This window comes from Felis catus, chromosome F1, assembly GCF_018350175.1.
Source record: "Felis catus isolate Fca126 chromosome F1, F.catus_Fca126_mat1.0, whole genome shotgun sequence".
NCBI lineage: Eukaryota > Metazoa > Chordata > Mammalia > Carnivora > Felidae > Felis > Felis catus.
Genome location: NC_058384.1, coordinates 41,300,310 through 41,326,486, shown reverse-complemented (window position 1 = coordinate 41,326,486; position 26,177 = coordinate 41,300,310). Strand labels below are relative to the sequence as shown.

At 47.6% G+C, this 26,177-nt stretch overlaps 2 protein-coding genes and 1 long non-coding RNA gene across 6 annotated transcripts; 2 read left to right on the top strand and 1 right to left on the bottom strand.

Annotated features, from left to right (window-relative positions):
• The first annotated feature begins 398 nt into the window (after window positions 1–398).
• On the top strand, window positions 399–9,651 carry RABIF (RAB interacting factor). Its single transcript, XM_023248012.2, has 3 exons — window positions 399–687; window positions 889–1,081; window positions 7,066–9,651. The coding sequence occupies exons 1-3, from the start codon at window positions 635–637 to the stop codon at window positions 7,309–7,311; spliced, it is 492 nt and encodes a 163-aa protein (XP_023103780.1). The 5' UTR covers window positions 399–634; the 3' UTR covers window positions 7,312–9,651.
• LOC111558415 lies at window positions 6,589–18,789 on the bottom strand. Of its 3 annotated transcripts, none has more exons than XR_006591438.1 (3): window positions 18,258–18,789; window positions 17,796–17,911; window positions 6,589–7,257 (listed from the first exon to the last, which is right to left on the bottom strand). It is a non-coding gene; the product is annotated as an uncharacterized LOC111558415 (long non-coding RNA). The 3 variants fall into 3 exon arrangements; XR_002739309.2 differs by lacking the exon at window positions 18,258–18,789 and adding an exon at window positions 18,004–18,052; XR_002739308.2 differs by lacking the exon at window positions 18,258–18,789 and having other exon boundaries at window positions 17,796–17,997.
• LOC101099268 (tubulin alpha-8 chain) lies at window positions 18,126–26,177 on the top strand. Of its 2 annotated transcripts, none has more exons than XM_006942867.5 (5): window positions 18,126–18,341; window positions 19,989–20,211; window positions 21,564–21,712; window positions 23,196–23,876; window positions 25,783–26,177. In XM_006942867.5, exons 1-5 carry the CDS (start codon window positions 18,141–18,143, stop codon window positions 26,074–26,076), a joined length of 1,548 nt encoding a protein of 515 aa, XP_006942929.4. In that variant the 5' UTR covers window positions 18,126–18,140; the 3' UTR covers window positions 26,077–26,177. The 2 variants fall into 2 exon arrangements, with proteins under 2 accessions (XP_006942929.4, XP_023103779.1); XM_023248011.2 differs by lacking the exon at window positions 18,126–18,341 and adding an exon at window positions 19,342–19,362.

Genomic DNA, 26,177 nt, shown 5'->3' with positions numbered 1-26,177 from the left:
CGTAATTGCCAAATGTTGAATTACTGAAGGACAAAGAGGAAGAAGAAGAACCTGCAGATGGGGATGATGGGTAGATTAGACATTACCTATTTAAGTAACCTAGTTCCCCTTCATATTCTGCTTCCCTTGCCATTTCAGGATATCCATGGCCTAATGCACTAGAACTGATAAGCTAGAGATCTAAAGCTCAATCAAATGGAGTGAAAAGCATAGTGTAATGACAAAGGACAGTGGCTTTAGAGCCAGGCCTGGATCTATGGACCCTGGAAACTAGCCTCTGATCTTTACCTTCCTCAGTTGTGCACTGGGAGTAATCAGTGACAACCACATAAGGGAATTGTGATGATTCAATAGGTTTGTTTCTAAAGCACTTAAACACGGTATTTGCCACATAGTAAATAGTTGCGATGATTAGAACAGGTATCAGCAATTAAAGTCTGGAAGCATCTTTTTCCAACACCAAAAAGGTACATGTCCCTTTAAGTAGTCTCTTGTTGAAGTAACTAATGTAGATAAAACTTGCTGATGTATATAGCCTGGCCCAGATTCCCTTCGCATTGCCGCCAGAAATGTTCCCGTTCATTCAGAAGACCAAAGTCAAATCTCAGCAAACTACATGGAATGATCAACTTTAATGGCCTATTTACCCACATTTTACTCAATATTTAAGGGAAGCCCAAAGACCAGGTGAGTATGAAGAGAGGATTTGTCACGTCCCAGTAAGTGACCCTGTCACAAAGCCAGCGGACACCTAACCACTCAAGTAATGAATGAGGCGCTTGCGCAGTAGAACCCAGAGCGGGCGAGGGGGGAAGGACGCATGCGCGGGGGGGGGGGGGGAGTGACCGTGCGCTCCCCACCCCATCTCTGAAAGCCGCGCCCGCGCAGTTCCGAAAAAGCCCGCAGAGACAGCGCCTGCGCGGTCGTGGCCGAGGAAGCTGTGGCGGTAGCGGCGATGGAACCAGCTGAGCCGCTGAACGAGTTAGTGTCAGCCGAGGGCCGAAACCGGAAGGCGGTGCTGTGCCAACGCTGTGGCTCCCGAGTGCTGCAGCCAGGGACCGCTCTCTTCTCCCGCCGACAGGTAGGGAGGCAGGTTGGAGGCGGTTCACCCCCGCACGCTTTCCCAGGGGGCCGAGGTGGCTCGTGTCCCAGACCCCGCGCGCGTTTCCGGAGGCCGCGCCCCTCGTCGCGTTCGGGCTCCGCCTGAGGCTGCCTCCGCCGGAGTTGGGCGGCGGGAGCGCTGCCGGGACCCGGCCCCCGGCCCCCAGCCCCAGCCCCGCCCTAGGTCTGGGCCGGCCGGTCACCAGGTCGCCGCGGGCGCGGGGCGCGCTGGACGCTGCTCCTCCGCGTGCGGTGCAGGGCTGCGGCAAGGCGCCGGCTTCCTAGGGCCCGGCGCCTCGGGACCACGGGCAGCCCTTCCAGCTCCACCCTGCGGACTGGCCCCATGGCGCCCGGTGTACCTGGCCCGCATCACACCGCTCTCACCAGTGTCCTTTCTGATGGGCTCCTCGCCGCCCCAAAAAGAGCTCCAGAACCGACTTTAGTGTAGGGGATGTGACAGATGACTCTCGTAACCTACACGCTTTACCAAGGTACTGGGTGGAACGCAGTTTCTCCAACGAATCAGATTTCCAGTGGGACAGACCGCTCAAGTCCTGAAATCATTTTTGAAGGGAGATTTAATTTTTATTTTAATCTTTTATTTCCTTCAAGTTAGATATTTTTATATTCTTCATGCTGCCATCACCCCAAAAGGGGAAAGTTGAAAACATTTTTTTTTATTTTACTAAACTTTTTCTTGAGGTGTAACAATAACCTCAGGAAAGTGCAAAGTGTAATCTCATTTCAGCCATGTGCATACCCTCACTCAAAATTGTCTCCAAAAATATGCTGTGTCCTCATGACCTATCATATTGGGAATTAGGTTTCAACATAAGAATTTGGGAGGAACACGGTCTATAACAGGGTGCTACTGGCATCTAGTAAGGTAGAAGCCAGGGATGCGACTTAGCATCCTGCAAATGCATTAGGCAGCAACCCCCTGACCCCTGGTCCTGCAACAGACTTCTCCATCCTAGGAAGTCAGCAGTACCAAGACGGAAATCATGGCCTAAAGACTGCAAAGCACACTCACATCTATAATCTCAGTTGATCTTATGAAATTATTAGCATTTCTACCACTGGCCTATGAGGTCCTAGATCCTATCCACTTCTGTATCTCCTACACTTAGATTGTGCCCATAAGTAAGAACTTAATACTTAGATTTAAGTAAATTAGTGAACAAAAGCTATTAGCCCAGTGTAAATAATGGGTTAGCATGGGTGGAATGGATTAGGATGTCACTGTTGGTGCAGCATGTGTTAAAAAGGCCTATGGTTTCACATATAAAACGTTCATACCCTTTAGCTCGGTACTTCTTGAAATCTTACCTGAAGTCTGTGACAGAGGAATTTATAATGAAGCTGGACAGAGGTGGAGGGGACAGCAGTGTGATGTTTCAGTGTTGTTAGAGAAAGTGCAGTATGTGTGAAGAACTGCACAGTTCAACTTGGCTGGGCCTAGCTAGACAGTTCTCATTCGGGGTCTTTCATGTGCAGTCAGAAGGGTCATTTGAAACGCTCTCTACTGTCACGTGTCTGCTTGTGGCCTGGGAAGACTCAGACACCTGAGCACTGAAATAGGCTCTGGGGACACGTTGGTCTTTCGGTGGCTCTCTCCCCAAGGTCTCTCCATGTGATGCCTGGAGGGTACCTGGAGGTATTCAGAGTAGCTGGAATTCTCATATAGTAGCTGAAGGCTCCCAGAACAAGTGTGCCCAGAGAAACCAGCCAAAACGGCATGGCCTTTTCTGACCTAGCCTGTCACTTCCACTGCACTTGATTCCATTGAGGCCGTCACAGTGGCTCGCCCAGACCCAAGGTGAGAGACATGGAGTCTATGTCTTGGAAGGATTGTCAAATAATTTGTGGACATGTTTTAAAACCACCACAAGGGGCGCCTGGTGGCTCAGTCGGTTGGGCATCCGACTTCGGCTCACTCAGGTCGTGATCTCTCAGTCCGTGGGTTCGAGCCCCACATCTGGCTCTGTGCTGATGGGGGGCAAGGGGGGGGTGGGGATGGGGCTGCCTGAGATTCTCTCTCTCTGCTCCTCTCCTGCTGGCTTGCTCTCTCTCTCTCTCTCTCTCTCTCTCTCTCTCTCTCTCTCCCCCTCCCTCTGCCTCTCTCTCTCCCTCCCTTTCACATTCGATTTTGGCTCAGGTCATGACCTCACAGTTTGTGGGTTCAAGCCCCACATCGGGCTCTGTGCTGGCAGCACAAAGCCTGCTTGGGGTTCTCCTCTCCCTCTCTTTCTGCCCCTCCCCTGCTCACTCACTTGCACACATGAACTCTGTCTCTCAGAAAAAATAAGTAAACTTAAAAAAATAAAGGGTACTGTTAACAGTTATTGAAAAAGCAAAAAGAGTTCCACTGAGAATCTCACTGAGTTGTGGTATTCTACTTATCTCTGAGGAGCCAGTCCAGGATTAGGGTACAGCCTGGAGTCCGGAGTAGTTAACCCACCTGGTCAGGGATGGAACTGGCAACTTTGTCCCCCAACCAGCTGACCTAGCAGCCTCAAATTAGGCATTAATTCCTTGATTTTCACCCCAGTAGTCTATCTGGAAAGCCTAATTGTATTCTAAATGTTACATTCCAAAACTTGACCCTGCAATAGCTCTGGGCACTGCAGTGAATGGGTTGACATCCATACACCTACACATACAGTGTGCATATATGTAGGTCTAGTCTTGTGGATCTGACTTACGGGATTTCAATAAAAATGGGAATGTTGAGAAAGAGAGGGACCAGGACCCAGTAGGACCCCTTGAAGGAACGGTTACTAGTATTTCCCTTAAATCACTAATCAAGACTGCTGAGGCACTGTTTTGCATTATAAATGGGAACTGTGGGAGGGAAGCTGGTTCTCCTTTGTTGGATGTGTCCTAAGGGCTAATGCTTAGCAAGTCTTTTTCTCCCCTTAACATTTCACTCCCCTTGCATTTAGTTAAGATGTTGATTTCACACCTACAGTATGGCCCAGAAATATTTTTAGGGAAATTTAGGCCCCACAGAAAGATACCACTAGGATTGGAATCCAGGTTTCCTGGTTTCTGAATTTTGATTCCTCTTCGCATCTGCTTGTTCCAGTTTTTCACTTAGTGTAAAACAAAGCATTTGGGGGTTCGTTTAAACATCAGATGGGCAAAAAGAGTGACTGGAATGACAGTGTAACAGGAGGAGGAACTGTTCTATTTTATGATGTCCTCAGCTGATGTCTCAGGTGACACAGCGCAGGGTAGTGCACAGATACCTGTTTTAGTAAGCCAGGTGCTTGGAAGATGGGGAGTAAAAAAGTTCTGGATCAGTGCTCCCTCCTCCCTATTAGGGACACCTACTGGCTACAGTATGGCCAGAAGTGCAAACTCTGGGGTATTTAATACACGGTAGCATCTCTTGTGATTCCCTAACTAGCATTCAAGGAGAGGCTTCCTCATCCCTACCGAAGCTTTTCCCTTTTATTTTGGAATAATGTCAGTCCAGTTAGGGTTTGTTTTTGTTTTTATTTTGTTTTTTTTATTTAAAAAAATGGTGCAGGGGGAAGGGCCTGGGTCGGCTCAGTCAGTTAAGCATCCAACTGTATCTCAGCTGAGGTCTTGATTTCAGGGTCGAGTTCAAGCCTCACATTGGGCTCCACGCTTGGTCATGAATCCTACTTAAAAAAAAAAAAAACATCAAAAAATAATTTTTTTTTTTTTTTTTGCTTTTATTTTGATTGCTAATGCCAGACTAGCTCACTGAGGCCATCCTATGTTATTAGAGTTTGGGGTTGCATTAGAAACATATCATGGGTGCAGAGAAAGAAGGAACCCTTTTACACTGCTGGTGGGAATGTAAACTGGTGCAGCCACTCTGGAAAACAGTATGGAGGTTTCTCCAAAAATTAAAAATAGAACTACCCTATTACCCAGCAATTGCACTACTAGGCATTTATTCAAAAGATACAAAAATGCTGATTCAAAGGGGCACTTGCACCCCAATGTTTATAGCAGCACTATCACAATAGACAAATTATGGAAAGATCCCAGATGTCCATTGACTGACAAATGGATAAAGAAGATGGGGGGGGGGGGGTGGATATTACTCAGCAATCAAAAAGAATGAAATCTTGCCATTTGCAACAATGTAGATGGAACTAGAATGCATTATGCTAAGCGAGGTAAGTCAGTCAGAGAAAGACAAATATCATATGATTTCACACGTGTGGAATTTAAGAAACAAAACATGAACATGGGGGAAGGGAAGTGAAAAGATAAAAACAGGGAGACAAACCATAAGAGACTCTTAAATACAGAGAACAACTGAGGGTTGCTGGTGGGGTGTCAGGTGGGGGGGATGGGCTAAATGGGCAATGGGTATTAAGGAATGCACTTGTTGGGATGAGCACTTGGTTTTATGTATAAGTGATAAATCACTAGATTCTATTCCTGAAACCATTAATACGCTATATGTTAACAAACTTGGATTTAAATTAAAAAAAAAAAAATGATAGTAGGTACGTTGAAAGTTAATGCAAGAGGGGAAAAAAAAGTAAATTGTTACCTATGAAGAAAAAACTTATGAGAAAGAAACAGCCATAGACTACTACTTGGCTTTGTAGCAAATATTTTCATAGTCATAATAAAGTAAAAACTGAAAAGTGTTTCATAGGGTGGAAAATAAGTGTGTTGGCGGTAGCCCTTACGATGAGAGCTTTGCTGTATGTATCTTGCAGTACTCGGGGCTGCTAAAGGTGTGTGAACTAACCATATGGAAGAAATTAAAGGGTGTGTGTGTGCACTTACACGCGCGTGTGCCAGAGGCTTTCTCGTAGTGATTGGGAAGGCATGTTGATTTGTGGGTACAAGGATCCTTGGGATGCTATTCCGAATTCTAGAACTAGATTTTCCTTGTTAATGTTCTTTTGTAAGATAAATCCAGCACATACCCTACAGTGATGGAATAGAGCAAAGCCAGGTATCCTGTACTTATTCTTTTGACAAATATTTGACTTCCTGCTCTATACCAGTTATTACTCTAGGCACTGGGGATATAGTAGTGAACAGGAAAGGTAAGCTCCTTCCTTTCCTGGGGCTTCCATTTTAGTGGAGGGAGACCCATGGTAAATAAGCCAATACATTAAGTTCAGAGAATGGTAAGTAGAAAATAAAGAGGTAGTGGCATAAGGAGACTTTGGGGGTGATGAATATGCTTGGTATCTTGCTGGTAATGATTTATCGGTATATGCCTGGGCCAAAATGTATCAAATTGTATACTTTAAGTATTGTGCAGTATATGTGTCAACTATACCTCAGTAAAGCCATATAAAAAAACATAGGGACGCTTGGGTGGCTCCGTTGGTTAAGCGACCAGCTCTTGGTTTCAGCTTAGGTCATCATCTCACGCTTCGTGAGTTCAAGCCCCACGTTGGTCTCCATGCCGACAGTGTGGAGCCTGCTTGAGATTCTCTCTTTTCTCCCGCCCTCTCCCACTCGATCTCTCTCTCAAAATAGTTAAGTAAACTTTAAAAAGTATAAAATAAAACATAGTGGGCAGTATGGGAAGCTAATTCAGATTGTTTGGTTAGAGAAGACCTCCCGAAGAGGTTACATTTGAGCTGAATATCATGAAGGAACCGGCCTTGCCAGGATCTGAGGGCAGAGCACATTTACCCTGTTTGAAGAAGGCAAGGCCAGTGTGGCTGGAGGGAGATTAGGAACAGGCAGGGCCTTATGGACCATGGTAAGGATAGCAGTGAAGCCAGTTGGAAACAGCATGTTACCTCTTTAACGTCTCGTAAGAATCAGGGCACGGACTAGAGGCAACAGAGGAGCCGCCCAGCATCCTCATCCATCAGTGATCGGGCTCCTCATTCTGTTTTCATTCCGAGAAAGTGCTAGGGAGCAGTGTAATGTGTGAGTGGAATGGGGGTGATGACGTGACTGGCCAGTCAGCTCTTGCATTCTTTGTGTTCTTTTCCACTGCAGCTTTTCCTTCCCTCCATGAGAAAGAAGCCAGCTCTGGCTGATGGCAGCAATCCTGACGGCGAGCTTCTCCAGGAGCACTGGCTGGTTGATGACATGTTCATCTTTGAGAACGTGGGCTTCACCAAGGACGTGGGCAACGTCAAGTTTCTGGTGTGCGCAGACTGTGAAATCGGACCAATTGGCTGGCATTGCCTAGATGACAAGAACAGTTTCTATGTGGCCTTGGAACGGGTTTCCCATGAGTAACTGAGGGGAGGGGGACTCAGCTCCACCCCCAGCTCTAAAGGCTCCTCCCCTCAAGAACTGGCATTTAACCTGATGTAATTGCCCTGCTGCCGCCTTCTCGGTACTAATGTAAATTATGAGTATCAACATGTCCGGTTGAACAGAGGGCTAATCCTGCTTCCTTAAAGCCTCAAGTGCATGCCTCATGCATCACTCATCCTGCATCCCAGCATCTCCTAACCTTCCTTTTCCCCCAGTTGCAGGACACTGGAACACGTCCACAAATGTGCTCTCATCCCTGGCATCCTGCCCCGGGCTCTCTGACCCTGGGCTCCCTTGTTTCGTGTTCTGTAACAGCAGCCTTCATCCTCTTGTCCAAGATGACACATGACAGCTGATGCCCGTGCTGATAGCTGAAACTCCACCTTTTTCTCTCTCATTCAAGAAAGCATACAAGTGTCTGCGAGTGACTTGGTTGTATGGCTAACTGTATCTACAGTAATTTATTCTTTTTAAAAGTGTAGCATTCACAGACATTAGTATTTAAACTACTAATCAGAAACACATTACTTTGGACACCCCTCTAATACCATGTTTGACAGCTGAGCCTCTAGGCTGATAGTGACTTTTTATTGTGAAGATGAATATGACCCCTCTTCCCCTCAAATCTTGATATGGTTTCTCTTTATATTAGCCTGTGAGTTGAGAATCAGATTTTCAACCCTATCTGGCAGCCACCCCAAGGAAAACTCAGCCCTGGCTTAGAATCACAGTGGAGGATGTGGGATATAGGAGGGACAGGCCTTTGCCATATTATACATGACTTTATAGGTTTGCCTTATTTGGACAAGTAACTTTTCCTTTGTTCTTAGCAAAGGAATCCATCTATCTAATGGGTAGTGTCATCATTTACCGAACCTACTAAGCATGGTCCTCACAGAGTTTTGGTTCATTTGGAATGTCCGTACCAACCCAGAACAAACTTTCCATCCACATGCCACTATTTCTATAGCTGTAGCGTTGCTCTAATAGTTCAATGTTAGCAGACTTGTTTAACTCTTCAATATGATTGTCAGTTCTGTCCTCTCTCTTCTGAAGTGACTCAACTTTAGAAGGAGTCTCTCTGACCAGATCTCAGGTATCCTCCCATCAGCCCTACCTGGAAGATGGAGGAGACCCTAGAATTGACATAAGGACTAAACGGAAACCTTCCAGTTTAGAGCCCATCCTTCTGTATCTGTTTTCTGCTTGCTTCCACCTCCTTTCTCCCCAGAACTTTTCTAAGGGCTCCCCAACTAAAGTATGGGCCTTGGGCATGGTTTTGCAACCAACCTACTCCTCTAGAAAGGTGGCTTCCTTCCCCAGTCATAGCCTCGGTGAGATCTAGTTGAAAATGAGAGAACAGTTTTCTAGACAGTCAAAGGTCCATGATTACGGCATGTGCAGAAAAACAACTGTGAGAATTACCCACTCAGGTCCGAAGGAACAAAACCAGGTAGATGCCTCTGAGGGCATGTCGCCCCTCCTGCCACAAGCCAAAACCTAAGCAAGGCAGTTTTTAAATTAGGCTTTCACTTTTCTTTCCTTTTTTAATCACAGAAATTGTACACATTTGTTGCAGATAAATACAAAAATGGGTATAAAGATTTTTTTAATCACTCCTATTTCCACCATCCAGAGATTGCCTATGGTAATGTGGTATATATCCTCAGTGTTTTTCTATATGTATATATAAACATGTATGGTTTTTAAAAACAGATAGAAGATCATACTGTGCTCTTTTATAACTTGCCTTTTCCATTTAACAAAATACTGACTTCCCATTTTAACAGATAACTGTCCATGGCCACCCTTGTTTTTAGTATTCCATCGTCATTTCTGTAATCTATTTAAACAATCCCCTATTAGATTGTCTCCGGTTTCTTATAAACGGTGTGATACAACATACAACTTTAAAGTTAAACCTGTGTACACATTCGTAATTATTTCCTTGGCATACATTATTAGAAGTAGAATTGCAAGGTATGCATGTTTTCAAGGATTTGGTCTATTGACACATACTCTTCAGAAACAGCTGTAATTCACCCCCCTCCAGCAGTGTAAAAGAGCACTCATTTCTCTGAAACCTTCCTAACACGGGGTATTATGAAAAAGATATTTTGCCACTTTAATAGAAAAAGTAGTATCTCATGTTTTCATTTGCATTTCTTGTATTTTTAATGAAATTTTTAGATACTGATCATTTGTATTTTTTTTTTTTTTTTAGAAAATTGTCAAATGTTACCACAGTAGCCAAAAATATCAAATTGTTATTCTGCCTTTTCGGTATAATTTGAAAGGAATAAAGGCATTTAAACAGTAGAAATTAGATTCCTGTATGTCCTTGGGAAGAATACACAATTTGAAAAAGAGGAGAGCTGAAAACTGAACCTCAGGCTTTATCGCGAGGTCCGTCAACTAATTGATTGATCACTTAGTGTCTGCTACAAAATGGGAATGTCATCTCTTTGGTCCCTCACACATACTAGGCTCTCAGTGAAGACTTGGAAAATCCGTTAACCGCTTTGTCATAGGTAGATGGAAGTAACCCATGCTTGCTGGTAGGAGTTTAGACACCTGCAGTTCCTGTTAGAGCAAAGGATTTTTCCAAGGCCTAATTGTTTCAACAAAATTCTTTTCTAACAAAAGTTGGACAGTGGCGTACTGGCATTTTACATATTGTTCCCATGCCACGTATGTGGCTACTCAAGTGCCTCTAACATAGAACTAAGGAGGACTTTTGTTCCCGATAATGGTGGACAGGTACATTTTTTTAAGTTTATTTATTTATTTATTTTGAGAGAGAGCAAGTGGGGGAGGGGCAGAGAGAATCCCTCCCGAGGAGACTCTGTGCTGTCAACACAGAGCCCGATGCAGGGCTCCAACCCACGCAACTGTGAGATCATGACCTCAACTGAAACCAAGTCAGACACTTATGACTGAGCCACCCAGGTGCCCCTGGTGGGTAGGTAATTTAGACTCACTATCCCACCGAGGGCAGTTAGAAAAGCTGGACAAAATATTTAAAGCATCCAAAGTCAGGGCGCCTGGGTGGCTCAGTTGGTTGAGTGACCGACTCTTGATTTCAGCTCAGGTCATGATCCCAGGGTCACGGGATTGAGTCCCATGTTGGGCTCTGCACTGAACATGGAGCCTGCTTGAGATTCTCCCTCCCTCCCTCCCTCCCTCTCTCTCTCTCTCCTTCCCTCCTTCCCTCTCTGCCCTTCTCCCTCACTCATTCTCTCTCCCTCTGCCCCTCTCCTTCGCTCGTTTTCTCTCTCTCTCTCTCTCTCTCTCTCTCTCTAACCAAACGCATCAAAGAACATTTGTTTGAAGGATTACTGGGCTAGGACCACTGAGAAGAAGGTGACCCTGGAAGGAGGGCTTGGTGTTAAGGGCCAGCGCTCTCTTGGGGGCATTTGCCAAATGTGAAGGGGGCACTTCAGAGGCTGATGGGTGATTGTGACCGGCTTTTGGAAGTAGGGGTCTGTGCCGGTCAAAGAGTGGTAGACCTGGTCAGTGTTCCTCAGTTTGGGTTGAGGTCCTCAGTCCTTTGCACCCCAGGAATAGAAGTGAACCAGAAGGAGGAAATTGAAAGGCTCTCTCTGGACTGCAGCTTGGTTTCCAATGGTCTCAATCCTTGAAATTAGATTAAGTTGATCCCAAAGTGGTAGTTTCCTCACACCCTTGGCATAAGCAAACAAAAACGCTCTCTGGAGGAAAATACCGTCATCCTAAACTTCAACTTGTTTCTACAAGTAATTTTGCTAATACAATATCTTGAACACAATAAAATGTAACCAAGCATATGAGTCAAGATATTAAGAAAACCAGTGAAATAAGAGACCATGGAAAGTGGCCCACAGAGGCTGCAGACAGTGGAGCCACCAAACACTATAAAATAATTGCTTACTCTGTTCGAGGAGATAAACCAGTTTGAGGAATTTCAACAGATACCTGGGCATGTGAAAAAATACGAATTGTAGAATTTTTAAAAATCCAATAACCAAAATTAAGAATTCAGTGGAAGTTTTTAGCAGCAGATTATGCACAGCTGAAGAGAGAACTAGAAAACTGGGAGCTAGGAATAATTTGTTGTTGTTTTTCAACATTTATTTATTTTTGAGAGAGACAGGGCATGAGCAGGGAGGGGCAGAGAGAGAGGGAGACACAGAATCCAAAGCAGGATCCATGCTGGGCTGTTAGCACATAGCCTGACGCGGGGCTTGAACCCATGAACCACGAAATCATGCCCTGAGCCGAAGTTGGATGCTTAACTGACTGAGCTACCCAGGCACCCCGGAATATTTCTAACAGATCTGCAAGACCTAAACACAGTTATACAACATTACTGAGAGATACTAAAAGGAAACAAACAGGGGCCAGAAAACTATAGCCCACAGGCCAAGTCCACTCAAGACAGCATCTGATTTATAGAGAGTCAGGAGTCTGCCACCTAAGAATGGTTTCAGAGCACCTGGGTGGCTCAGTGGGTTAAGTGGCTGACTTCAGCTCAGGTCATGATCTCACAGCTCGTGAGTTCAAGCCTCACATCGGGCTCTGTGCTGACAGCTCAGAGCCTGGAGCCTGCTAAGGATTCTGTGTCTCCCTCTCTCTCTGCCCCTCCCCCACTCATGCTCTGTGTCCCTCTCTCTCAAAAATAAATGAAGATTAAAGAAAATTTAAAAAAAAAAAGAATGTTTTTTACCTTTTTAAATGGTTGTATAAGTATCTATCTAATATCTCCAATTTTACTTCTTATCCCACAAAGCCTAAAATATTAACCAGTCTTTTAAGAGAAAAGATTACCAGGGGCACCTGGGTGGCTCAGTCAGTTAAACATCCGACTTTGGCTCAGGTCATGATCTCTCAGTTCATGGGTTCGAGTCCTGCGTCGGGCTCTGTGCTGACAGCTCAGAGCCTGGAGACTGCTTTGGATTCCATGTCTCCCTCTCTCTCTGTTCCTCCCCTGCGTGTGCTTTGTCTCTCTCTCTCTCACTCTCTCTCTCTCTCTCTCTCAAAAATAAAGATGAAAAAGTAATAATAATTACAAAAAAAGAAAAAAAGATTGCCAAGTATTGACTAATTTTGTAAAGACGCCAACTTTCCTCCAAACTGATGTGTAAGTTTAATAAAATCCTAACGAAATACCCAACATTTCATGAAATTCAACAAACTGATTCTAAATGTGACATGAAAATGCAGAGGACTGAGGCTAGCCAAGACAGTCACGGAGAAAAACAGAATGGGAGAAATTCTCTACTGGATAGACCTCTATTTGTCACAAGAATGAACAAACAGGCTAGCGGAACAAAAAGGCTCAGAAACAGACCCGTGCGTGTGGCTACTTGATTTGTGACCAAGGCAGGGGTGATGACTTACAGGGTGGCGTGGGGAGGGCTCCTGCAATGTTGGAAATGCTCTATCTCCTTTTAACCTGGACAGTGGCTATGTGATGAACTCGTAAGCTATGCATCTTTTGTGAGCTTTTCTGAATATATGCTGTATTCTTATAACAAAAAAGCTTCTGAAAGATTGGAACTAACTGATCCCATCCAACCCTTACTTTCCTAAACATTAGTTCTTCCCTTCAGAATGGGATGGCATCTTTTCTGTTACCTCCTAGATCTATACACATGTAATACTGAAACCCTTGACTCTACTTACCTCTAAGGAAGATAAATTCTAGAAGTGTAGGGACCAGGAATATCCTATTTACTATTCTACCCTCGGTGCCTGGCCCCATGTCTGCCACATTTTAATAGTTTGATGAATGCTTGTTAAGGAAATTTAAAATAAACTCCACTAAATGCTGTATCATTTTAGCGGGACTAATTTAAAGTGGTTCATGCAGATGTTTTTTAATGGAGGGATTAGAGTGAATTATATTTCTGATGCAGTGAATAACAGTGGATTACAAATTAGGTGCTGCACTTTTTTTCCAAGGCTTTTTGACAAAGACCGTGAAAACGCATGTGACACAGGATCGTGTACAGAGTAAGTACATCTATGTGGTCATGACCTCGTCTAAGTCTGCATGGAGTAAGACAATAAAGGTGTTAACTTCAGAGTGCCAATCAGTCCATTGTGACCAAGGTTTCTTTACTGAATACAGTGGACTCTAACCCAAATATAAATATATTTGAAATAGTGATCTTCAGTGTTATTTGTGAAAATTACGCAAACCAACCTTTCTCGGCAATATGCTTCTTTCCTGTGCACAAATTAAAATTGGTTCTCTTGGGGGCGCCTGGGTGGCTCAGTCGGTTAAGCGGCCCACTTCGGCTCAGGTCATGATCTCGCGGTCCGTGAGTTTGAGCCCCGCATCGGGCTCTGTGCTGACAGCTCAGAGCCTGGAGCCTGTTTCAGATTCTGTGTCTCCCTCTCTCTGACCCTCCCCCGTTCATGCTCTGTCTCTCTCTGTCTCAAAAATAAAAAAACGTTAAAAAAAAAAAAAATTAAAAAAATAAAAATAAAAATAGAATTGGTTCTCTTGTAAGGTATTTGGATTTATTTCTATTATCTAGACGGCTGCAAAGTTTAGATTCTTTTTCTAATTTTTTGTCATCCTTTTCTAACCACAAGAGTGGTTAGAGAATTAAATTCCTGGAATATGTGTCTAAATGTCAGGATTTAATGGGGCACCTGGGTGGCTCAGTCAGTTAGGCGGCCGACTTCGGCTCAGGTCATGATCTCATGGTTCATGAGTTCGAGCCCCGCGTCGGGCTCTGTGCTGAAAGCTCGGAGCCTTGAGCTTGGTTCGGAATCTGTGACTCCCCCTCTCTCTGTCCCCAGCTCATGCTCTGTCTCTGTCTCTCAAAAAATAAATAAACGTTAAGAAAACATTTTTTTTTTTAATGTCAGAATTTAAGGTTAAGTGGTAAGGGTCCACCAAATTCACTTCAAATCTATTCAAACTTAGAATTCACTTTGCCTCATATAGAAACAATGTCATCCAGGCACCTGGGGGAGGCCCAGTCGGTTGAGCTTGAGCTTCTTGAGTTTGACCTTCCAACTCTTGATTTCAGCTCCAGTCATGACCCCAGAGTCATGAGATCGAGACCCACATTGGCCTCCGTGTTGAGCATGGAGACTGTATAAGATATTCTCCCCCTCTGCCCCTCTGATGCAACTCATGCTCTCTCTCTCAAATAAAAAATAATAAAATTTAAAATTCTTTAAAAAGAAACAATGTTATCCATGATGAGTAGTTTGTAGCCTATGACACAAAACTATGCATATCCAAAGCATAGTATTTCAATAAGCAGTTCTAATTTGGGATGTCATGAACAAGTCCTCTGCTATGATTAGATCGGGCTGCTCCAAATTCCAGACCTGGTGACCCCAGACAGTTTTTTTTTCAGGTTGGGGGCCAGGATGAGCCGTGACCTGGGGGAACAGTGAGGAGACAATGTGGGCTAGGAACACTTATGGTCCTAAGGAGGTGAGGGGAGAGTGCTCAACTCCTGTAGGTTTATACATTATCCCTTCCCCACTTTGTCCTGGGTGGCTTCTGGTATGAGATGTGAAATAGGGCTTGGGTGGAAATGGAGGTTCCATCCTAGGGAGCTGTTGCCCCAGTCAAAGAGGAGGTAAATTTCAAGATAATAGGGAGGAAAAACTGAGCTCATGGAGGCACCCAACCTCAGCAACTTTGCTAGCATGACCATCAATTGTTAAGTAATTCAGTCATTTGAAAGCCAGGTACTGCCTGTACAGTATTGGCACTAGCCCAAGGATGAATGGCCCTAGTGTCTTCCTGTCTACCCTGATTTCACCACTGCATGAACAGGACATTCTTGCTCCCACAAAGTCTCTCCATCTTGTCGGCCCCTCCCTTGAACAGACAGACGGCAGTTGTCCTTTCAATTCACTGTCATTTGATTCTACATGGTAGGGCAGAGGGAGTACATATAGGGAAAAGATGCAGGCTTATCAAGCATCTTTAGATGGCTTGAAACCTAGAAGCGACCATAGCCTTTCCCTCCAAACGTTAGAATATCTTAAATCCCTGAAGAACTATGTGAAAATGGTGTGTCTGCAATAGCACTAAAGTTGAAATCAGCAGGGTGACATAGAGGAAAGGATGACAAAAAAATTAGAAAAAGAATCTAAACTTTGCAGCCGTCTAGATAATAGAAATAAATTCAGGGGCGCCGGTGGCTCAGTCAGTTAAGCTTCCGACTTCAGCTCCCGTCGTGATCTCATGGTTTGTGGGTTTAAGCCTTGCATCGGGCTCTGTGCTGACAGCTCAAAGCCTGGAGCCTGCTTCAGATTCTGTGTCTCCCTCTCTCTCTCTTTGCTCCTCCCCCATTAGCTCTCCATCTCTGTCTCTCTCTCAAAAATAAATTAAAAAAAAAAAAGAAATTTAAAATGAAAGAAATTCAAATACCTTATAAGAGACCAATTTTAATTTGTGCGCTGTAAAGAAGCATATTGCCAGGAAACGTTGGTTTGTATGATTTCCAGAATTAACACTGAGGATCACTGTTTCAAATATATTTATATTTGGGTTAGAGTCCACTTTATTCAGTAAAGAAATGGACATTTAAAAAAGTGTTTGTTTATTTATTTAGAGCAAGAGACCATGTGATCGGGGGAGGGGCAGAGACAGAGGGAGAGAGAGCAAGCAGGCTCCATGCTCAGCAAGGAACCTGACTCAGGGCTCAGTCACGTGACCATGAGATCATGACCTGAGCGGAAATCAAGAGTCAGACACTTAATTGACTGAGCCACCCAGGTGCCCCTCCAAGGACATTTATTTATTTATTTTTAATGTTTATTTATTTTAGAGACAGAGCATAAGTGGGGGAGGGGCAGAGAGAGCCGGAGACAGAATCTGAAGCAGGGTGCAGGCTCTGAGCTGTCAGCACAGAGCCAGACCCGGAGCTCGAACCCACGAACCATGAGATCATGACCTGAGCTGAAGTCAGACACCCAACCGACTGAGACACCCAGGTGCGCCCAAGGGCATTTTTCACTGGCAGACACGACCAGCTGGTGAAATGAATTCCTAGTAGAGCAAGGCAAGGAAGAGATGGTATTGAGTTTATCACTTTTTTGAGTTTATGCCCAGATAGCTTCATTTTCATCACTGATATGCCCACATTCAGTGGGATGTAACATTTGACTTGTTTTGCTTGGGGCAGTGACAATGAATAATCATGCCTTAGCTTTGTATATACAAGGATTTTCAAAGTACTTATTTGAGTGTTCACCCACACTCACCGTATCCCTTGACCAGAGACATCCACTTTAAAGCTGGCAGCCTCATAGGGGCGCCTGGGTGGCGCAGTCGGTTAAGCGTCCGACTTCAGCCAGGTCACGATCTCGCGGTCCGTGAGTTCGAGCCCCGCGTCAGGCTCTGGACTGATGGCTCAGAGCCTGGAGCCTGTTTCCGATTCTGTGTCTCCCTCTCTCTCTGCCCCTTCCCCGTTCATGCTCTGTCTCTCTCTGTCCCAAAAATAAATAAAAAACGTTGAAAAAAAAAATTTAAAAGCTGGCAGCCTCATAAAACACAAGGGTTGAGATCAAAGAACACTCTTCAGAGTTTGAAGTTAACCTTTGCACCCAGGATTTAAACCACCAAGCCACCTAAACAAGTATTTAGTTTCAAAATATGTCAGGATACTGAATGGCATGTCCAGAGTCTTGTGGAAAAAAACAGGTGCAGGAATCCAGGGGGCAGCTGATCTGATGTCACACTGGTGAGTGACACAGTAACTTTGGGTCTTTCTGGGTTCTAGCAACAGAAAGTCATTACAGCTACAGATTTTCCTAAAGCAACAATTCGAGTCCCCTGGTCTGACTGGCATAATCTGGGTGCAGTCACTTTTCCAGTGGGAGGTGAGAATAGGAGATGATAGATGCTTCGGGTTCCTCTGGAATGTGCTGAACAAATACTAAGGGTAATCATTGTGGGGAGTCCAGTCACTTGACAAAACCGAATGCCAGTTAATCCTCCCAAACTAGGAAATGGATTAATTTGTTCTGCTCAGGTATTTAGAAGTAAAACGTCCATCTCAGACAGCCAGGAAACAGCTTGGGAGAGGAAGAACTGTGTGTATGCCCCTTAGCAAGGAAACATACGAAACCACCACCAGGAAAAAAAGAAATACACCAGTAACATCTATGTATTGCCTAAAATACTGCTTATCACATCACCCCTCTGATCAATAATCCTCAAGGGTGCCCCATAGCCAGGGGAATTATGTGCAAACTCTTCAGAGTAACATTCAAGGCCCCACCTTGCTTTGCCATGTTCCCCCCACGAGTCCTCCTCAATCTGCTTTAGCCAGCCTGGACCCGTTGCTCTCTTGGTAATCTGAGTCACCTGACCTGGAGCGCTGGCCACAAAGGGAAGTAAACTTCAATTACCTGCGCCTGGAATGTTCTCTCCCACACCTGTCTGGCCAACCCTCCCCCACCCTAGCCGCATTTCCTCCCGCCTCAGAGCCTCCCCGTACCTGGTTCTCATCACAGCATCTTTCCTTCTCTAGCGGTTGCTGAGCTCAAGTCTGCGCCACCGTCCGAGGTTTATGCACTTTTCGAACTAGGTCCGCCCTGTTCCCCGTGTAAAGACCTAAGGCAACAACGGAATAAGGGTATTGCTCCAGAGCTCCAACCTCTCAGATCCAGCACACGCCCCATAGAGAAAGAGAGGGTCCAGCAGACCTGGAGGACTCGGACGACCGAGGATTTCCCTCCCTTTGGTTTTACAAACTGCCCAATGACCGGCTGCGGCGGGGATATTTCATAAGCTCCCGCCCAATAACGGAGAGGGGGGCGGGCCCCGGTGAGAACAAGACCCAATGAAAGACGAGCAGGGATCGGGGCCCTGTCCTGCCGCGGCCCAATGGGAGCGCCGCTGGGAGGCATGGCCGGCGGCTCGGCGGGGATATATAAGCCCCCCACTAGCCGCCCCGCACCGGGATTCGTGGTGTTGCTGGAGACTCGTAACGCGTCCGCAGTCAACGACCCTCCGCAAACGTCACCTGTCGGGAACAACCATGGTGAGAGGGAGCTGGGGGCACTCGCGGAGTGCACGGTGAGGGGGTACTGCACGGGAGAGCGTGCTGGGGGTGCCCGGGGGTCCCCGGTAGGGGCCGGCTGTGCGGCAAAGAGGGGAGGCCGGGGCGCCAAGCAGCCCAGGGTGTGAGGGGCTGCGCGGGGCTTCTCGGAGAGTTTGGCGGGGGTTCACGGTGACCACGGTGTGGGGGCTCTGCGGAAAGCCCGGGACACCCGCGGCTTCCAGGCGCTGCTTTTCTGCGCCCCCTTCCCCGGGAGAGGCGGATGCGAGCTGGAGAAGTGCGCGCTCCAGCAGCGGACCGGAGAGAGGTGGCGCCGGGACACGGGGTCGGCGGGGCGCGGGCGGGGCTCGTCCCGCGCTGAGCTCAGCCTGGGGCCCCCAACCCCGGCGCCGCGGTGCAGCGCGCTGCGGAGTCAGGAACCTGGACCCGCCCGGGTTTCTCCCGCTGCGGCCCGGGACAAAGAGGCGCCCGCCCCCAGCTGCAGTCCCCGCCCACCTGTGAAGTCACACTCCCGCGCTGGAGGCCGGACCTGGGCGGACCGGCAAACTCCAGCAGGTTTCTCCAGTTCTGAACTGTTCCCTGAATGCCTTTGTCTTGCGCGGCCCAACTCCGGCCAGAAGTCAGACCTTGGCCCAGACCTGTCCGGGGGTGTCCGTGAGCTTCTGGTGCCTAAGGAGGAAAATCCTTTGCTGAGCTTCTGGTGCCCAAGCCCCTGAAGTCCCTCAGTTACATCGAAGAGCTCGGGGTGTGAACACAGGCCCCAGGGCCTCACAGGAATCTTGATCCCCGCCTGTGTTCCGGGCCCGTGTAAAGGCCCTGAGGCCGTCTTGCAGGACAACTGATGAAATTGCCACACTATTGCCGACTGTCTTAGAAGACCCCCTCCGCGTCTGGGAAGCGTGTGGCCCTTTCAGACAGATCCTCCAGACTCAGGGTTGGGGGTGAAGGACCAGAAGACAGGAGAGTCTGTCCCTTGCAGGAGTTATCTCAGGAGGGCTGAAAGGTGGGGTGAGCTGCCTCCTTCGTGACTGTCGAGCAGTACTTCTCTGGATGGACTCTGTACTGCAGTGGGCAAGGACAAGGGTCCAGAGTCAGGGTATAGCCCCCCAAAAGGGGAGTTTCTGGGTAAACTTTCAAATTAGCTGTAACTCCAGAGCCACTTCCTCAGTTGATCCACAACAGACCTGATACTCTTCAACACCTTCAGGGTGTGGAGGACCCAGAGTCCCCACCGGGGGAGACCCCTCCTCCTAGGGGTCCAGCGCTAGAGGCTCCCGGGGGGGGGGGCATCTTGGTGTGTGAGACTCTGGCCTTCCTGTGCCACCCCAGCCAGCACACAGGGCACTAGGCAGTGGGATTTGGCTGCTTGGCATCAGTTTTTTCTAGTTCCTGCCCCTGAGGACCTAGGCTTAGCTGCCTTTGTTCTCAAGCCCTCAGAAAATGAAAAGAAAATGAGGTAGTTTGGCTCCCAGTGTGGGGAGGTCTGGAAAGGGAACCTAGTCTTTTGGGTTTCAGACCAGGCCTCGGGCTCCAGGGAGGAAAGATAAAAGGGTGCTTCCAGGGCCTTTTCAAGCCCCACCCCACACCCTCCCTCCTCCATTCACACCACTGTTCTGCTTCCCCCAACAGCGCGAGTGTATCTCCATCCATGTGGGCCAGGCCGGGGTGCAGATGGGCAATGCCTGCTGGGAGCTCTACTGCCTGGAGCACAACATCCAGCCCAATGGCACCATGCCCAGCGACAAGGCACTGGGCAGCGGTGATGACTCCTTCAACACCTTCTTCAGTGAGACAGGGGCTGGCAAGCACGTGCCCCGGGCTGTCTTTGTGGACCTGGAGCCTGCTGTCATAGGTGAGTGGGTGCTGTGGGGGGTTCCCCTCCTCTGGCCCACGTTTTTTTTTTTGCGAGCCCCAAAGTCTGTGGGGAGCTCTGCTTAGGGGGAAAAGCTCTTGAAATGCAGGCAACGCCCTGCCAAGAACAACACTGAAGTCTGTTGCTTTTGTCTAGACTCTGACTTCAGGAGGGGTCCTGGGGGCTTTCTGTGCTGAGAGGGGATATCAGTCAATCCTCTCTGCCCGGAGACTGCCAGATGTTTGAGTCAGGGGCCAGACCCGGAATGAAGACTGCAGAAAAGTGTGGATATGAAAGCAGAAACTTTAAACTTCCTTTCTCCTACCCACAGACTCTTGAGGATAATATTGCCTAAGGAACTGGGCACTGAGAACATTCTTAATGGCCCCCTGCTAAACTTTAACTGAACCGGGCCCCTTAATAGCATGTGGACCTATGTGAACTTGGCTGTTGCTGGCTCCCAGGGGGTTCTCTGCTGCTTCCTTTCTGCATCTGGATCTCCTCAGTTTCCTATTCCTGAAAACTTTCCCCCTCCCCCCATCTTTCTAAAGACATCTTTGTAGATGGTAAACTGTGGACTGGGTTTTCTGCATTAGTCTATGTTCTTATCCCAAGCAAAAGTCAAATGAGGGGCGCCTGGGTGGCGCAGTCGGTTAAGCGTCCGACTTCAGCCAGGTCACGATCTCGCGGTCCGTGAGTTCGAGCCCCGCGTCGGGCTCTGGGCTGATGGCTCAGAGCCTGGAGCCTGTTTCCGATTCTGTGTCTCCCTCTCTCTCTCTCTGTGCCCCTCCCCTGTTCATGCTCTGTCTCTCTCTGTCCCCCAAAAAATAAATAAATGTTGAAAAAAACAAACAAACAAACAAACAAACAAAAAACAAAAGTCAAATGAGGGGCGCCAGGGTGACTCAGTCGATTAAGCGTCTCACTCTTGATTTCAGCTCAGGTCATGATCTCCTGTCCATTCCCCGCCTCTCCGCGGGGCTCTATGCTGACAGCACAGAGCCTGCTTGGGATTCTCTCTCTCCCTCTCTCTCTCTGCCCCTCTGCATGCTCTCTCTCAAGATAAATAAATCTTTAAAAAAAAAAAAAAGGTGAGATTCTCTTAGACATCCTCTGATTCCTCAGCAAGTACAAGTGGCTCTGAGGGCAGGGACTATTAAAGGCGCCCTGACCTACCCCCTCACAGGCCCAGGTAAGGACTTTGCAAGTGGGTCTCTGGAAGGCTGTTTGCTGTCCATGCTCCGTCTTGCGGTTACACCCAGGGGAGCTTAGCAGCCTAGGTCCTAGCGCCTGTGTCCTTGTGGGGGATGAGACCAGCATCTCTTACCTTTGCCCTCTTTCTTCCCCTCAAGATGGGGTAAGAACTGGCATTTATAGGCAGCTCTTCCACCCTGAGCAGCTGATATCTGGCAAGGAGGATGCTGCCAACAACTATGCCCGAGGCCACTACACTGTGGGGAAGGAGATCATCGATCTTGTGCTGGAGCGAATCCGAAAACTGGTGAGCGGACCAGGTGCCCTTGGCACCTGCAGGAGATCAATGTGTCTTTACCCTCCCTTCCTGGCCTGGGAGGCCTGCCGTGTGTGCGGAAGAAACGGAAACCACAGGCCTGTGGCTCTGACAGGAACCCCACGTGTCCTTACGGCTCCTTCCGCTTGTCTGTCTCCTTGGCTTCCCCTAGGGGGAGCTGTGTATCCTGGGTGTGGATCTAGGGCTGGCAGCCCGAATAACCTGTTCTACCCTGAGTCTGTGGACTCAGGCTTCCGGCCTGCTGGTGCCTCGCTATGCCAGGTCTAATTGTCCAATCCAAGCCTTCTTTGAGCTTTGATCCCTCTCTAGCCCCAGCAGGTAGGAGGAAGCTGCGTTGGCAGCCCGGCTTGTTCTTAGATTCCTAAACAGTACTTTTATGCCTGGGAGAGACTCCTGCTTACTGGTTAGTTTTTAACCGCTTCCCAGTTTACCTCATCCCTTGCCTGAGGCACTGAGAACCAGGAGTGAGGCCAACTAGGAGCCAGCACTTTGGCACCGGTCCTCTAGAGGGATTGTTCAGACATACTCCCTGCTGCTCCCTAGTCGAGACTGAGGACTTCCATTGACTTGAGGAATGGGATTCCATGCTTTCTAACGCAAAGTACCCCCTAGGCTTAGGATTTTCTTGAAGGGTTTTTCCAGGGTGGGGGGGTGTTTTTTGTTACCAGTTTGCATAAAGCCTGCTTTTAATGTATTTTTATTGAGAGGTAATTGGCATAGTATTAGTTTCAGGTGTACTACATAATGAATTGATACGTATATATTGCATATAAATGGAGAGTTTTTTATACTATGATGCCCATGTGTCCGGTATAGATTGATGCTCTTCTAGTCCAAGGCCCAGCTATATCAGAAGTTACCGTGTGTACTTGTTAAACCTACAGGTTCCCAGGTTCCACTCGGAAGTGAGGGGCCTGGGAACCTATATGTTCAACAGGATACCACCACTGCCTGCCCCCAACTCCCACTCTCCTGCAGCCAGGTGGCAGAGCTACTGAGCTGAGAGGGCCCAGCTCTCCGACTACAAGTCCTATGTCCCACCTGACCCTCCCCTCCCCCCTCCCCTCACTTGCCACCACATGCACACAGCAGTGTCCTTCTGGGTCATCTGTCCCCTAGAACTCCAAACCCCTTGTAGGTATTCTCTTCTCACCTCTACAGAGGCAAAGCAAAAGAGCATGAGAGAACTTTCTGGAGTCATGGAAATTTCTATATCTTGATTAGTTTGGTAATATAGGTATACACACTTGTCAAGCCATTCACTGTACATGCAATAAAATGTATACACTTCAGTACAAGTTATGCTTCAAAGTTTTTTTTTTCCTTCTAAATCTAGAAGTGAATACTGTTGTAGTTGCATCACAGTAGCCTTGCAGACAGAAGAGCGTTGTCAGAAGGGGGGGGGGTGGGTGATAGGCCATCTGTACCCTAACAGTGTTCTCTCCTACCCTAGACAGACCAGTGCACCGGGCTTCAGGGGTTCCTGATCTTCCATAGCTTTGGGGGTGGCACTGGCTCAGGCTTCACCTCCCTGTTGATGGAGCGGCTTTCTGTTGACTACGGCAAGAAGTCCAAGTTGGAATTTGCCATCTACCCCGCCCCCCAAGTGTCCACAGCGGTTGTAGAACCCTACAACTCTATTTTAACCACGCACACTACCCTGGAGCACTCAGACTGTGCCTTCATGGTGGACAACGAGGCCATCTATGACATCTGCCGCCGCAACCTGGACATCGAGCGCCCCACCTACACCAACCTCAACCGGCTCATCGGCCAGATTGTGTCCTCCATCACTGCTTCCCTGCGCTTCGATGGTGCCCTCAACGTGGACCTCACAGAGTTCCAGACCAACCTGGTGCCCTACCCCCGCATCCACTTTCCCCTGGTGACCTACTCCCCCATTGTCTCAGCCGAGAAGGCCTACCACGAGCAGCTGTCCGTGGCAGAGATCACCAACGCCTGCTTTGAACCCTCCAATCAGATGGTCAAGTGTGACCCTCGCCACGGCAAATACATGGCCTGCTGCATGCTCTACCGTGGAGAAGTGGTGCCCAAGGATGTGAACGCCGCTATTGCCACGATCAAGACCAAGCGCACCATCCAGTTTGTGGACTGGTGTCCCACGGGTTTCAAGGCAAGCCGGGAATGAAGCGGGGGAGGAGGGATTCGCATGCTGCCTGTGTACCTGCTAGAGGGGAGATTCCTAGAGAGCCCCAGAGCATGGAAACAAAAGTGCTAGGGATGGGGAGAATCGGGCAAATCACGACTTTTTTATTTGACTTGAAAGCTTGCCCTTACAAAGGGAAAAGTAGGTTTCGTGTCTCTTAGCCTGGCAAATAGGCACTCCCTAGGTTTGCCAGTCAGGTCAGGGAACCCGTCGTTCACATGTGCCAGGGACATACCCCCAGAATCCGTCTCCTCGGAAGGGAGTGCTTTTGGAAGCGCAGAAAAGCCTACCATTCAGATAATGGGCAAGACGTGGGTCAGAAGTCTATGAATGCAATCTCTTGAGGAGTAATGAGGAAGAATCTGTTTATATGCCCCGTTCTTTCGTCAGTCTACATTCCCAGAGGGTACTGGGCGTATGACCTAGTTTTAAGTTTTATGGGTTTTGTTCCAGTGTGCGCTTAGAAAGATTAAAGGTGGCAGCTGAGGCATTTAAGAAAAACAGCTTCCTTGCACTGTTGCAGACGTGACCACAACTGGAGGCGAGGCAGGGACTCCTGGTCATAAAGATAATAGCTGCTTGCTAGTTTTGAAGAGCTGTCCTATAGCTCAGAACTAGAAACCAGGGGTAGGAAGTCTGGGAGGCGGATTCTCCCAGCTCCATATTAGGAAAGCTTTAGCTACTCAGAGGAAGAGTAGACCGCCTTCAGGAAATAGTAAGCTTGCTCTCATTAGAGGCATTAAGGGGGAAGCTGACCCTTTTTTTTTTTTTTCCCCAAACACTGAATATGAAATGTATTCATACGTTCTGAATAGAGCAATGTCTAAAGTAGATTTTCCCAAGGTTTTCTATTTTTAACTATTTTCTAAACTATAGGAAAGTGGAGAGATGAGTTAACCATATACCCACTACCTAGATTCAACATCTGACTCTGCTAGGTTTCCTTTATTTTTGCTTTGCTGATCCATATAAACTCATAGGTATTACACACAAGTTTGTTTTGTGTCTAACAAAATTAATAACACTTCTGTAAAGTAAGAATACCTAGTCAGTAGTCAAACTTTCCCAATTTCCACAAATGTGCTCTGTAGTCAGTGTTTCAAAGTCAAGGTATAATCAAGGATTAGGCATTATATTTGTCTCTTAAGTCTTTTTTTTTTTTTTTTTTTATGTTTATTTTTGAGAGAGAGAGAGAGAGACAGAGCACAAGCAGGGAAGGGGCAGAGAGAAAGGGAAACACAGAATCTAAAGCGTGCTCCAGGCTCTGAGCTGTCAGCAACGAGCCCGACGCAGGGCTCGAACTCACGAACTGTGAGATCACGACCTGAGCCGAAGTTGGACGCTTAACCAATTGAGCCACACAGGCACCCCCATCTCTTAAATCTTTTAATGTAAAACATCCACCCTTTTTCTTTTCTTTTTTTTTTTTTTAATTTTTTTTTTTTCAACGTTTATTTATTTTTGGGACAGAGAGAGACAGAGCATGAACGGGGGAGGGGCAGAGAGAGAGGGAGACACGGAATCGGAAACAGGCTCCAGGCTCTGAGCCATCAGCCCAGAGCCCGACGCGGGGCTCGAACTCACGGACCGCGAGATCGTGACCTGGCTGAAGTCGGACGCTTAACCGACTGCGCCACCCAGGCGCCCCCCACCCTTTTTCTTGATGGTGACTTTGAAGGGACTAGTCTTACCATCTTGAAAGTCCACATTCTGGATTTGTTTTCTGGTGGCAGTTAACTTGTCCCATTATCCCTGTGCTTCTTGTAGCCTGGCAAATGTCACACGCCGGTTGACCGGCCCCTTTCCCAGTTATGGGAACCCCTTCCAGGGAACACAGAACCCAGGGCTTACACTACTTGCTGTCTCTTCTTAGGTTGGCATTAACTACCAGCCGCCCACCGTGGTGCCCGGGGGAGACCTGGCCAAGGTGCAGCGGGCAGTCTGCATGCTGAGCAACACCACGGCCATCGCCGAGGCCTGGGCCCGCCTCGACCACAAGTTTGACCTGATGTATGCCAAACGGGCATTTGTGCACTGGTACGTGGGCGAGGGCATGGAGGAAGGAGAGTTCTCTGAGGCCCGAGAAGACCTGGCTGCCCTGGAGAAGGATTATGAAGAAGTGGGAACAGAGTCTATGGACGGCGAGGACGAGAGTGAGGAGTTCTAGGGGTCCCGGCACCTGCAACGCCTGGGCTCTCTCCCCGGTTTTGTGTCTCTCGTTCCACTGTTTCCCTAACCCCCTACAAATACAATCAATGTCTCAAGTGA

What these genes read in the sequence shown, in the direction of transcription:
- RABIF (XM_023248012.2), top strand. Translation starts at nt 635, where the DNA reads ATGGCCTATTTACCCACATTTTACTCAATATTTAAGGGAAGCCCAAAG. An exon ending in AAGGGAAGCCCAAAGACCAG is followed by an intron (nt 688 to 888) that starts GTGAGTATGAAG and finishes GCGCCCGCGCAG; the next exon opens with TTCCGAAAAAGCCCGCAGAG. An exon ending in CTCTCTTCTCCCGCCGACAG is followed by an intron (nt 1,082 to 7,065) that starts GTAGGGAGGCAG and finishes TTTCCACTGCAG; the next exon opens with CTTTTCCTTCCCTCCATGAG.
- LOC101099268 (XM_006942867.5), top strand. Translation starts at nt 18,141, where the DNA reads ATGAAAGACGAGCAGGGATCGGGGCCCTGTCCTGCCGCGGCCCAATGG. An exon ending in ACCTGTCGGGAACAACCATG is followed by an intron (nt 18,342 to 19,988) that starts GTGAGAGGGAGC and finishes TTCCCCCAACAG; the next exon opens with CGCGAGTGTATCTCCATCCA. An exon ending in GGTGTCCCACGGGTTTCAAG is followed by an intron (nt 23,877 to 25,782) that starts GCAAGCCGGGAA and finishes GTCTCTTCTTAG; the next exon opens with GTTGGCATTAACTACCAGCC.